The 13,820-nt window shown below is 45.9% G+C and overlaps 1 protein-coding gene across 2 annotated transcripts in view; it reads left to right on the top strand.

Annotated features, from left to right (window-relative positions):
• Positions 1 to 13,820, top strand: part of WWP2 (WW domain containing E3 ubiquitin protein ligase 2) — a 131,241-nt gene that overhangs the window by 53,633 nt on the left and 63,788 nt on the right. For both annotated transcript variants that reach the window (XM_080646019.1, XM_080646020.1), the window contains exons 5-6: positions 4,145 to 4,282; positions 6,300 to 6,396. In XM_080646019.1, the coding sequence (XP_080502145.1) occupies positions 4,145 to 4,282; positions 6,300 to 6,396 (235 nt within the window). The remainder of the gene's footprint in view (positions 1 to 4,144; positions 4,283 to 6,299; positions 6,397 to 13,820) is intronic.

Raw genomic sequence — 13,820 nt, 5'->3', positions numbered from 1 at the left:
CTCACACCTGCTAGATATGCTCTCACCTGGGGCCTCTGTGCTTCCTTCTCTTTCTGCCTAGAATATTCTCCTTCCAGGTACCTACATGGTTTCTCCAACCTCATCCTTCTCTAAGTCTTTGCTCAATTGTCACCTTCCCAATGAGACTTCCTCACCACCCCGAACTCTCCTCCCACCTCTGGCACTCTCCATCCCTTGCCTTGTTCCATTTTTTCCTACTACATTTGTAACCTCCTAACAGATTATGCAATTTTCTTAAAAAAACAACAACACAACAACACCACCAAAGCCATTGCTCATTGCCCGTTCCTCCTAACTAGAAATAAACAGCCCAGAGCATAGATTCTTTGTTTTGTTCCTGTTGAATCTCTATGACTAGAATAGCAGGTGCTCTATACACATATGTGAACTGTGGGGCGACAGATAGAGCAGGGCCTGCCGAGGCTGAGAGTAGCTGGTGAGCTTCCTAGATCTGATTCTAGTTATGGAAATAGACCTATTACACTGATTTATTTCATCAGTTTCTTGATTTTTGAGCAATGCGTCAAAAGGCAGTAGTGGGAAGACTTGCTTGAAGAGAAAGGCCCTTTGTAGAGCTGTCCGCGTGGCTATAGTGAAACCTGAGGGCCCCGAGGCGAGGTGGCTAACGCTGCTATTTATAGTTAAGATTCCAGTATACGTTTTCCAGCCACACTTGCTCCTTTCAGCCTCCCCTGCACGCTCCAGTCTGTCACTCAATTAGCTAATGGCTCCTTTAGTCCCATTATGCATTGTAGGGCTCCCCTGGCTCAGCTACTTTTAAAAAAAGAGAATAATGGGGTGTTCTGTTCTCAGAGGTTTAATTTTTTAATAGCCTTGCCAATTAAATGAAAACCTTTTCCCAACTTTTTATTATGAAATTTTCAAACATGCAAAAGAATGGAAAGAGTAACACAATGAGCACCCAGATGCCCTCCACTGAGATCCAACCCTTTTAGCAGTTTACCGCGTTTGTTTAACCAATATGTGCGAGCCCGTGGGAATGTGCTTCTTTTTCCTTCCTGAACCATTTGAAGGTAACTTGCAGATATCATGGCACTTCAGTCTTAAAAACTTCAGCCTGTTCTCCTATAAAACCATTTAAGACTAAGTGCAGATATCGTTCTAATCTTCTCGTGAGTCTCACACGAATAAGAACATTTATATATAAAACCATAGTGCCATTCTTAAGCCTAAGGAAATTAACGGTAATTTCAGACATTATTTAATATCCAGTCTCGTGCAGATTTCCCCAAGAATATTTTTTCAAGCCAAGGGCTAGTCAGAATTCACACATTGCTTTTGGGTTATGTTTCTTTCAGTCTAGAAGAATCTCTTTCCCACACCCCATTTCTAAAAAAAAAGAAACATGTTTAATAACACTGACTTTTTGAAGACTCCAGGACAGTTATTGTATAGATGTCCCATATTCTGGATGTCTGATGGCTTCCTCATGGCATCACTGAATTTGTTTCTCTGTCCCCTAATTTCATGTACTGGGAAGGTGGTTAGAAGCTTGATTGGGCTCAGGCTAAGTGCTTTTAGCAAGAAGACTTTAAAAGTGATGTGTACTTCTCAGGGCAGCACACCAGGAAGCACGTGGGTGTCAGGTCGTCTTGCTCTCAATGATGCTCTATTTGATTGATGGCAGAAGTCTCTCTTACTTTTTCTTTTTCTTTTTTTTTTGTTAATCCTCACCCCAGGATATCCCCCCCCGCCCCACTGCTTTTTAGAGAGAGTGGAAGGGAGGGAGGAAAGGAGGAGGAGAGAGAGAAACATCGATGTGAGAGACACATTGATTAGTTGCCTCCTGCACATGCCCTGACTGGGGCTGGGGAATTGAACCTGCAAACCAAGCAGGTGCCTTTGACTGGGAATTGAACCCGAGACCCTTTGGTTCAGGTTCTAACCACTGAGAAACACTGGCCATGGCTATTCTTAACTTTTTGAGGAATCGCCAGCCTGTTTCCCATATCCACTGGCTCTTTTGAAATGGCAAATTTGTCTCCAAGTGTTGCAAGCTAGCTTCTGAGCCCTCACGTCCCTGTGATGGTTATGTGGCTTTCCTTGGAAGATTTTGTGGAGAGTGTTGCCGAAACCTGAAAAAGGTTAGGAAAGGTCAAAAGAAAGGTGACTGACTGGTTATACAATGAACACGTTAGACCAAGAGAAATCAGGACTCTTCAGCCTAAAAACAGGAAAGTCAGCAGGAAGATGATAAAAATGACAGCTTATTAGGAGCTCACTGGGTACTGTTTATTTCTTTACAAGTGTCCTCTGAATAATGTGCTCTTACTGCTCCCGGTTCTGTAGGGAGACCGATGGTCACATTAAGTAATTGCTACACGACTACTCGGTCATAGAACTGGGATTTGAACCCAGTCTGCCTGGCTGACACCTGCCCTCCGTCTCTGTGCTGTACACCCTGTTGGGGTCTTAGGCACAGGATCTCGAAATAGCAGAGTAGGGAGGCACTCCTTGACGTTTTTTCAAAACAGTAATCAATATTTATTATCTCATGGTTTCAGTGGGTCAGGATTTGGGAGTGGCCTAGCTGGACAGTCTGGCCTGGAATCTCTCATGAGACTGCAGTCATCTGAAGGCTAGACCGGGGCTGGGGGCTTCACTTCCTGGGTGGCTCATTTGCCCGGTGGGAGAGTGCCGCTGGTGGGTAGGTCTCAGTTCTTTCTCCCCATGCCTAGACTTTTGAAGGAACTTGTTTTCACATTACAAGTGTTATTTTATGGAAATATTTGGAACTCACCAAGCCCCTCAGTGAAACTGACTGAAAATAGCAATGGATTCAAAAAGAGATCGTTACAGGAAGAGAGGTTAAGGAAAGGGAGAGAACTTGAAAACCTGCAGGGTAACTGATTTCTACTTTATTATACTAGATCCTTGAATTGATCCAGACTTTGTTTTTGTTAGGTTCTTAAAGGACGGTGTCTATTCCTTAGAGAAATCTGGGGCAGGCTTTTTAGTCGGGGGAGATTGTTTCTAGGAAGTGCTCATGGAGATACTTATTTATACATACCCTGCCTTGTTCTAGAAAACCAGTGAGGTAGCTTATAATAATACAGTAGCAACTAAGAGATAAAATTAAGTGGTGGGTGGTGGGTAGTGGGTGGGGAGGGAGGTTGGAGTATGTGGCATTTTCCTGGTCTGGCTTTGTAAAATGTGGGGGAGTCACGGAAGGACTGCACAGCCTTTGGAAATCCTCAAACACGCTGCTCTCTCCCGGCGATTATTGAATGGCCCTGACCTGGAGGTTACAGCTCCCGAGCAGTAACTGGACAGAAGCTCTTCCGTGTGACCAAGCTTTGTGGTGGGGGTCGGGTGTGTGTGTGTAGCAGTTTCCAGCCCACCTAGGGTTTGGGGCTTCTGCCTCGTGCCAGGTTGTTCTGTTTTCCTGCTGTGGTTTCCCAGCTCGTCTTGTTTGCCCACAGGGCTGACTACCTAATGTTCCGGGGACTGTGACTGTGAGCTGCCTTCCCACCTCAGTCACAGAGCCAGGTGTGAGTGGTCTCCCCTTTCGGGATTAACCCAGGGTCATATGACTCTGGGGCTGACTTGCTTGTATTGAACTTTTATTGTTTAAAAATGTTTTCCTTGTTTCAAAGTGAAACATTTTCAGAGTTGAAAATAAACAACAACAACACTTTTTAATGCAAATAAGAAAAGAATAAGCCCCTGAAATGGTTCATCTAGAGATGACTCCTGAGATGATTCCTCAGGGTCTTCTGACCTGTTTCTTTTCTTTTTGCCACTGTCCTCTATATGGGTAGAGGGATACTTCTTGAAGGAACTACTTTCTTTCTCTGTACGCCTTCAGTATCTCTAGTTTTCCCTTATGGTCCAACAAGTAAAATAGAAATTCTGTAGTTAACCTAATAACCTAAAATGTTTAGAAGAGGAAGAGCACAGCCTTCCCCACCAGCCTCATACAGCAGTGACAATTAGACATGTTCCTTCCCGTTCTGTTTCCCATGCCACGGGCAGAGTTGAAGATGCAGAAAAATGTTGCCAGGGGAGCCAGAGTAGGCCAAGTGGGAGCTTATAACTTACAGAATCTTAACTCCGGGTGCATGTGCTTTCTCCCATCCACGTTGCCTTTTGTGTCCGACAGTGGAGAACACACAGCTGACCCTGAACCTGCAGACGGAGAACAAAGGCGGTGTTGTCTCGGGCGGTGAGCTGACAATTTTCCTGGACGGGCCGACTGTTGATCTGGGAAGTGTGCCTAATGGCAGTGCCGTGACAGACGGTGAGTGCTGCCCTGCTCCCCAGGGGTGGGGCGGGGGGTAGGGAGGTGCCCAGAGTTTGGTTCTCTACCAGGTCCCTGGTTTGGGTACGGCTCAGCCAGACCCGGCCCGTAGCTAGCCCTGATGCCTTTCAGCATCCGTAGCATGAGCAAAACTGTGACATGATTTTACAAGGACAGCTTTCCGACAAAGGACCAAAAGAAGCGTCGTCTTTTCAGTGTGGTGTTTGGTTTGAGAGCAGAGAAAAACCTCCTTTCATCCCACGTGGGCTTTGGAAAATAAAAGGTCTTTATTACATGTTACTTTGGCCCATTTTTCCTCACCCCCATGCAGTAAAACTTCCTGGGGAGCTTTGAGGGTGTCTTTTATGAGATGCTATTGGCTGGGAAAGGGGACTCTGTGTCTTAGAGATTCACACTAGTAAAATACTGACAGGAGCAGGGAATTTGAAGAGTGTTTCCCCCTCTGCCCTGAATGTGGGCCGTTTGTTTGTTTTTAGTCCAATCTGAAATTAGTCACCTTGGATCTAGCAGGAAATTATTTCATGAAGTCAGAAATAATGGGTTGGGTTTCTCCATAATTTTTCTTGTCAAATGTGATGTAACTAAGGGACTTTCCAGGCCCCAAACAGGCTTTCTATAGCTTCAAGGGGTGGAATTTGAATTCTAATTCAAGGGCACCTGGTGAATGGTTGGGCCTTGACTTGAGAATCCTCCCTGAACTGGACCGAATGGTGCTGTGTACTTTTGGTGCATGGAGGAAAACAGCACATGTACAGGTAATTGAGCACCTAGTATGTGCTAGGTCTTGGACCAGGTGCTAGCTAGATGGCAGGGGCAAAATTCACTTGGTGCCTACTCCCAGGAGCTTGTAATTTACTTGGTGGGGGCAGGGGATGCTAAACATCAAGCGAGTAAATGCACAAATAATTGTGTAACTATAATTGTGACAAAAGCTATGAAGGAAAGATAGTGGGAAGTATGAAATCTCGTACTTTAGGGGATCTCATCTGAATTGGGGGTGGGGGCACGGAAAGTTCCTCTGGGGAAGCTGAGACCTCTGGAGTATGAGGAGTTTTGACAGGTCAAGGTGGAGGTATGGATAAAGGGGTGGCTGAGTCAGAGGTGGAAGGGTCCCATGTGCAGAGGCTCAGAAGTGGGAGTGAGCTTGGCCTGTGGTGGGAACAGAGGTGGCCAGGGTGGCTGGATTGTGGGGAGCAAGGAGAGTGCTGAGAGGTGAAGCCACAGAGGCAGGTCAGCTCAGATCACACAGCCTTGAAGGCCTGGGGTTCAAATCCTAAGACGCAGGAAGCTATGGAAAGGTTTTTAGCAGAATAGTATCATGATTCGATTTTTAATTGAATTTGATTTGGATTTTGAAAAGCTCTCTGGTTGCCAGGCTGGCGTGGCTCAGTGGTTGAGCGTTGACCTATGAACCAGGAGGTCACGGTTCAATTCCTGGTCAGGGCACATGCCCAGATTGCGGGATCGATCCCCAGTGTGGGGCGAGCAGGAGGCTGCTGATCAATGATTATCTCTCATCATTGATGTTTTTCTGTCTGTCTCTCCCTCTCCCTTCCTCTCTAAAATCAATAAAAATATATTTAAAAAAAAGAAAAAGAAAAAAAAAGAAAAGCCCTCTGGTTGTGACATGGAGAAATGCCCCAATTCCTTGCCCCCACTTTGCATGGTCAGCATCTGTTCTCTGTCTCACGTGGATGGCCGAAGTTCATGTGCTGTGTAAGGCAACGTGCTTGTAAGTGCCTTAGACATTCTTGAAGGTCTTAGAGAAGAAGAGCTGTTTCCCAGGTTTGAGCCCCTCTGTTTTGTGGCCCTGATCAGATCTCACCCGCTGCCCCGATTCCTTCTCGTGCTGGCGGCTGCATCTTGCTCACCTCTCTGAGTCCCACGTGATAGGTAACTGTCACACACAGGTGAGCTCTGTGCTGTAGCCACATCTCAAACAAGGGTTGAGCTTCTCAACGTTTCTGTCTTTTCTTGTGTTGGATCCCGTTTCTAGGATCACAGCCACCTTCTAGAGAATCCGGCGGGACCGCTGTCACTGCAGAGGGCCGGCACCAGTCCCCCAGCACCAACTGCTTTGGAGGGAGATCCCGGTAAGACCCCTGTGGATGGGGAGGAGTTCCGAGGATGAGTAGGGCCATTGAAAACACGCCGCCAAGTGGCAAGGAACAATTTATGTTAGAAACTGGTGGACATTTCCAGAGAGCTTATAACTGACCCCGTGTTTTAAGGAGGCCCAGAGGGGAGTACAAAACTCAGGGTTCTTGGAAGGGTCAGGGGTCGCTTGTCGAAGTTTGGAACTGGCTAATGGTTATTTGGATAAGAGGAACTGGCGAACAGAACTTGACTGCTTTTTATACATCGGGTGCAGCGGCCACAGTTAGCCTTCTAAGATACACACAGAAATGCTTAGAGCAATGCTGCTTTGTAATGTGACATTTTCTGTTTCTCTTCTGGGGGGTTGGTTAAGACCTCCCGTCCTTCGAGTCTGAGTTATATTTTACTTGTTATACATATCACGGATGACTTAAATTTTATTTACCGACATTCCCGTCTTACACCTGGGTTAATGCAAACTCATTTTCACGGCAACTGAGTTCCCAGGCAGAAGAATCATTTTAAGTGTGTTAGGGAGATGGAGAGGGGGCTGTTTATTACAATGTACAAAATCCCCAGGCATTTTAAGGAGAAGAACCACAGTAAATCCTTGTTAATCTGTGGAGAGTAGGCAAATAACTGACAAAATCTTCCCAAACAAGCCCCAGGGTTTGGGGGAAAATGCTGGGAGAAACCTTATGATTCCAGCCAGTACCCGCAGCATCTGGAAAGATTCCTCTGAGGACAGCCATCAGCCTCTCTGGACTTGGTTGTTTTGAGCATTTGTGAGGTTTCAGTGCCTGGCAGGTGTCGGGAGCAAGAGAGGTTTGGGTGTCTGGGGCTTTTGTCTATAGTGTCATTAGAAGCCAGGGTATTGTTTCCCCGTCTGCTTTTCTCCAAGCATCTGCAGTGGCATCCCCCAAGCTCTAAAGACCAGTTGCCTCTCTCTGTGACTCACTAGGTGACTTACAGGTTGGATAAACAGTCAAGTCTCACAGAGTTAAGGACCAACAGTATAACTGGCAAACCTGTGTCCACCAAGGAGTGATGGGCACCCAGAACTAGAGAAAACAGAAGAGTCGGTGCCGAGTGTTGGCCGAGAGAACCCCTCAGCGTTTCACCCTCGCAGAGTGATGGCTTCTTAGCTTTGGCACTGGTCACCACCACTCTGGCCTTTCAGCTGACTTGGACATTTTGTGTCAAACAACTGATACACTTGGAGCTGGAAGGCGGAGTCCAGCTCTTAACAAGATTGCACTTAAGTTCTTGCTCTATTTATTGCTCTCTGAAGTTCTCCAGTTTTGGGACCCTGAAATTCATACGCTGTATCCCGCTAGCCCTTCTTTGTTGTTGTTTGTGTGGAGGATTGTTGACTGTTAAAACAGCAGGCAGACTTCAGCAGACAGCCAGATGCATTTTTGCAATGACATGTGGTAGACAGTCAATGCTAGTTCATTACTGGTGGGCAAAGCGCCTTCCAGTTATTATAAACTGCACAGGTGTCCTCCTCCGTCTGCCTAGCCACTGCAGCCTCATCCACCTATTCTGTGTTCACGTGGAACCTGCTCCCATTCAGCAGCAAGCACTTTTGAAAGTATCACCCGAGGGCAGTATCTTCTGTGTCCCTAAGAACCCCTTTCCCCATTGCTGCTGGTCAGTGTGCACACACAGGTGGTAGGTAGCAGGGCAGTTGACTGGATGGGAGTCCTCCCAGTACAACTTGCTGTGGGGTATTGGGCAGGTCACTAAACCTCTTGGTGCATCAGTTTTTTCAGGTGTAAAAGGGGGATATTACCTGCCACATGGGGTTATTGCAGGAATGAACTGAGATGAGGTGTGTCAGTCTGAGGGCCTTGCACACTGGGAGTGTTCAGTGACAGTGGTGGGGGTTTCTTGCTCTGGAGACTGTCTATTGCACCCCTCTCCGCCTCCCCCCAACCCGGGAAGTGAGGCATTGCTGATGCATTCACATCAGTTAAGAGGGTGATGAATCAAACCTTCAGGGTTCAAGGGCAATCCTCTGCTGTCTTTGGTTTGCCAGGGCAGAGAGAATGATGGGCTTCTGTCTGCTGTCTCCCAGACTAAATATTTAGCTTTTGCTGTCTGAAGGGTAGGTTTTTCTTGGATTTGGGTGCTATTCACCATGATCAAAGGTGCTCTGATGTGCCGTGAAGGTGAAGATTGCAATGTCAAAGCAGTGTTTTCCTCTCCTCTTCCCCCTTGCCTTATTTAGCCATGGAACTGGAACCGAGTAAGGGCTTTACCTTAGGGGTTAGTGTACCCAAGTTCATCTAGCAAAGGCACCTTTGCTTGCCGACCAAGGCCTCAAAGCTCCATCTCTCAGTGAGATCTTGCTCAGTCTTTAAGAATGATCAAATGAGCCCTAGCCAGCTTTACTCAGTGGTTAGAGTGTCGGCCCACGGACTAAAGGGTCGCGGGTTTGATTCCTGTCAAAGGCAGGTGCTTCAGTTGCAAGCTCCATCCCTGGCCCTGGTTGGGGCACATGCGGGAGGCAACGAACGCTGTGTCCTCACATCAATGTTTTTCTCACTCTCTGTCTCTCCCCCTCCCTTCCAATCAATGGAAAAAATATGCTCGGTTGAGGATTAGCAACAACAACAAAAAGAATAATCAAGTGAAACAGCTCCAGTTATTTTATCATCTGGTCTGCCACATGGAAGCCAGCGAGGTTTAACCACCAAGAATTCACAGGGCATAAATTTATTTGCAGACAGACCGCATTAGTACATAGTCAGTGGGTCTGTCTGATTAAAGAAAGAGTTAACATCATAAACTGCTGTATAGTCCTATAATGAAGTACTGTCCCGTAGTAAAAATGGGTGCAAGATTGTTGCATTAACATGGTCAAATCTCAGAAACATAACATTGAACAAGAGTAGCAGGTCATAGAAAACAAATATACAGTATGATGTAATTTATATAAAGTTAGAAAATATAAAGTTGAATCATATGTTTTTTAATGAATACCTTCGTAGGTAATAAAACTATAAAAAATTGAAGGGAATAATGAACCTTGAATTCAGAAGAATGGTCATCATTGGGGAGGTGGGGATGGGTATAATGAGGAAAAAGCACACAGAAACTTAGAGATGCTGGGAATGTTAATTCTTAGCCTGGGTGGTGGGTTCATCTTACTGTACTCCTTTAAATGGGATGTATATTTAATGTATTCTTTTGTTTACATGGTATATTTCACAGCAAAAAAATTAAAAAGTGTCACATACCCACCTCAGAGAACTGAACTATGATGGAGAAATTGTTTGTTTTGCTATCGAGGCAGACAGATTTCAGAACCTAGGATTTCTGCAGGCTCAATAATGACCACTTGTTTCTGTTTTGCCCCGTTTCTGTGTGTAGCAGTGTAGCTGATGATTCTGAGTTGGTGCTCCACATTGGCCTTGCATTCCTGTCACCTAGAAATCTCAGACCTGAGACTTTCGTTTGGGAGGTGGGGGAATGGGTTCCAGAGGAAAGCTGGTCACTGCCAGATAATGTGTCAGAACAGCACTAATCTTGGTGGTCTGGGAGGGCTGGCCTAACACCATTTGGCTGATTAGAGTGGGGCACTGACGTGGCATGCCGAGGATTCTGTCTGTTGGTGTGCCATCCTGCCTGTGTCCTCAGCCCCTGTTCCTATCCCAGCAGCGGAGTGTGCTGTCACGGAGCCTCCTGGGAGAGTGTGTGCTAGTTGGCATGGGGAGTACCTACCACACCCTTTAATAATCCCCCAGTACTTATTTTATTTTGCTGGAATGAGGGCTGGCTTTGGGAACCATGCCTAAGTCAATCCAGGTTTTGAAGATCTAATAATGTGTGCCTGGTATGGTGCACACATTGCACAGGGCTTGCCTGGAGCGCTTTCCACAGTCTTCGTGATACACAAGTTGTATGTGAGACAGCACATAAAACTGTGAGTGCTGGGGAAGCTCAGAGAGGAGAAATGAGCGAGATGAAAAAACTGGGGAGAGAATGGGGTGGGGGTTTGCAGAGAGGTGGTTGTCCATTGTCCGTTGTTAGGGACTTGTGGAGGCAGCTAACTCATGAACTAGAGAAGGTGGCGGTAGGGTGTACGTGGAGGAAAAAGGAACCCAACAGAGGGGATCCATGCTGGTGCTGGCAGCTGGGTTCAGAGTTACTTTTAGGTTAGAAATGATTGTGAAATTCCAGTCTGAAGAGTGGAAAGCCAGGATATCAGAGTCCCTCTGTCGTTTGCTGATTCTTCGCCACCTGTCATTTTCCCTTCTCCCCAGCTATTATGTGAAATCAGGGAGTGAAGGTGAAATCAACTAACGGATGGAAGCCATAGGCCTGTCTCCTAATGATGCGGCTCCTCTAAGCTCAGCCTTAAGATTTCTCGCGGCTTGAACAACTAGCTCCTCAGTGTAGAATCCCTATGGATTTTCCAGTGTCATACAGGGAAATGGTACAGAAAAGTGGAAGAATGCATTGAATTTGCTTTTAGGCTCACTCAGTTTTTCATTAATAGGTCTGAAGACTACGAAAGTGAGAAGAAATCAGGGGAGAGGGGAAGACAGGAGAGAGTGGGGCAGGAGTTTGCAGAGAGTTTGTTGTCCGTTGTCAGTGGTTCGTGCAGTACCTTAGGGATGAGTTGAGCTTCTTGGTGAAGAAGCTGTATGTAGGGACTTTATGACTAATTTTCTTGTATGCATTTCAGTTATTTTGCATAGGAATATATGTGAATGTGCATGAATGTGTGTGCATGTGTGTTTGGTGAAGGACTGGAGGCCTTAAATTTGTCTGTGTCCATCATCAGCTGTGAGTGTTGGCCAGTGTTGATCAGAATCTGTGTTTTAATAAGCTCGCCCCAACCCAAACCAGTGATTTTGTTACATGTAAAAGTTTCAAACTTCTTAGGAGTTTTCATGCACCCTCCTCCCCCCTTTTCCTTTTTGTCTTGCTTTGATGAAAACATATCACATTTATTGACTCCCTTTCCTTGGCATTAATGACTTCTGAAGATTTAAAAGAGGTGTAATCTCGGAGACTTATAGAACCCCAAGGTCTCTGGTGAGCTCTAAATAGCTCCTCAGCTGTGTCTGCAGACAGCCTAGCCCAGAAAGGAAAGAAAAATAAACTCAGCCAGGCGTGATTCTGCTGGGAACACTGCTGGGAGTCCTGGGAGGCCCAAGGGGTATAGGGAAGCAAAGCTAACCATGAAAGAGGGAAGGGAACCGAGCCTCCGGGCACTGGGCCATTCTCTCAGCGATTGTTGGTCACCAATGACTCCTTCAGTTAAGATGACTCAAGGCTACTTGATTTGAAAGTGCAGTTATTTGGAGATGTCAGCATGAAGCTCAATCAAACACCTTTTACAGTTTCCATTGGGCCTTCCACTCAGCAGCTTTGACTTAAAGTGGCTATTATAGCCTCTTACGATTGCTGGGGAAGGGAAAGGAATGAGGAAAGGAAAAGTGTAAATCATTTGTTCATTCAGTGATAACTAAGACACAGTCCCTGCTCACAGGAGCTTACAGCACTCTCTTCCGAGCAGTTGGTTTATATGGAATAGGATTGAGACTACGGACAAGAGCCCCACTGCATTCTCAAAGCAGCTATTGAAAAGTAATCATGGAGATTAATTATATATTCCTTTATATGCTAATTAATTAAGTTTTTACTAATTGAAATACACATTATACATTACCAGAGGCCCCTGCACGAAATTTGTGCAAGGGGCTCGGCCCACCGCCGCCACAGCAGCTGCCTCTGCCTCGGCCCTCGCCATCATGGCTTCGTCTGGAAGGTCATTCGGTCTAATTAGCATATTATGCTTTTATTATTATAGACCAGTGGTCGGCAAACTCGTCAACAGAGCCAAATATCAACAGTACAACGACTGAAATTTCTTTTGAGAGCCAAAAACCGACTTCTGCACATGGGCCACAAAGTTAATCGCACTGTATGTGCGAGCCTGCATGTGGTATTTTGTGGAAGAGTCACACTCAAGGGGCCAAAGAGCCACATGTGGCTCGTGAGCCGCCGTTTGCCGACCACTGTTATAGACTATACATTAGTTTATTCAGATCTGTTTATTTCATAGGTATTTATTGATAGTTTCTTCTCTATGAACCAAGAGAGAGGTGTGGTGTGCTCCAGAAAGCTGGTGAGGACCTTTTTATGAACTCCGAGGAAGTAAGGCAGAAATCTGCAGTTGAGGCAATATTCATTCCACAAACATGAATGCCAGGCTCTGAGCCAGGTTGTGGTGAGAAAAAGATAAAAATGGTCCCTGACATCAAGGACTGGCATCTAGTATGAGACAGATACATAGATGGCAATATCCTCTGGCAGGAGGCAGCTGATCTATGTTTTGCTCTCACACATTGATGTTTTTCTCTCTCTCTCTGCCTTCCTTTCTCTCTAAAAATCAACAAAAAAACTCTCTCTCTCTAAAAAAAAGAGTACCAAGACATGTTTGGGAGCAATGGAAGTACTCCATGTCTGTATTGTGGTGATGGTAACATGATTGTGTACATTTGTTAAAACTCATTAAACTGCACCCTTCAAAAGGGTGATTTTACTATATGTAAACTGTACCTGAATTTTAGCAATTATTCTTGAATATCTGTTTGGACATTAGCACCTCTTTTTTGTTTTGTATTTGCTTGGCATATTTCCCTGCCCCATCCATTTAGTTTCAACCTTCTTGGTACTTATATTTTAGATGTTGTTGCTTGCAAAGGCATTTAACTGGAGATATGTATATATATATATATATATATATATATATATATATATATATATATCCAGTTAAATACTAGAGGCTCAGTGCATGAATTCATGCACCAGTGGGGTCCCTCGGCCTGGCCTGCAGGATTGGGCTGAAATCAGCTCTCTGACATCGCCCAAGGGGTCCCAGATTGCGAGAGGGTGCAGGCCAGGTCGAGGGACCCCCACCGGTGCACAATCGGGGCTGGGGAAAGACACAGGAGGTTGGCCAGCCAAAGAGGGACTGTGGGAGGGCTCCAGGGTGTGTCTGGCCCATCTCGCTCAGTTCCGATCAGCTGGACCCCAGCAGCAAGCTAACCTACCAGTCAGAGCATCTACCCCCTGGTGGTCAGTGCACGTCTTAGCGACTGGTCGACTGGTTGACTTTCTGCCCCCCTGGTGGTCAGTGCACGTTATAGCAAGCAGTTGAGTGGCCCTAGCATATCATTAGCACATTACGCTTCGATTGATTGAATGGCCACCTGGATGACCAGACATTTAGCATATTAGGCTTTTATTATACAGGATATATTGATTTCAGAGAGGAAAGGAGAGAGAGAGAGATAGAAACATCAATGAGAGATAGTCATTTATTGGCTGCCTCCTGCATGCCCCACACTGGGGATTGAGCCCACAACTCAGGCATGGCCCTGACCGGGAATCCAATCGC

Source organism: Plecotus auritus, assembly GCF_963455305.1.
Source record: "Plecotus auritus genome assembly, chromosome: 10".
Classification (NCBI taxonomy): Eukaryota; Metazoa; Chordata; class Mammalia; order Chiroptera; family Vespertilionidae; genus Plecotus; species Plecotus auritus.
The sequence above is the reverse complement of the archived record's forward strand: the minus strand, read 5'-3'. Positions and strand labels throughout refer to the sequence as shown.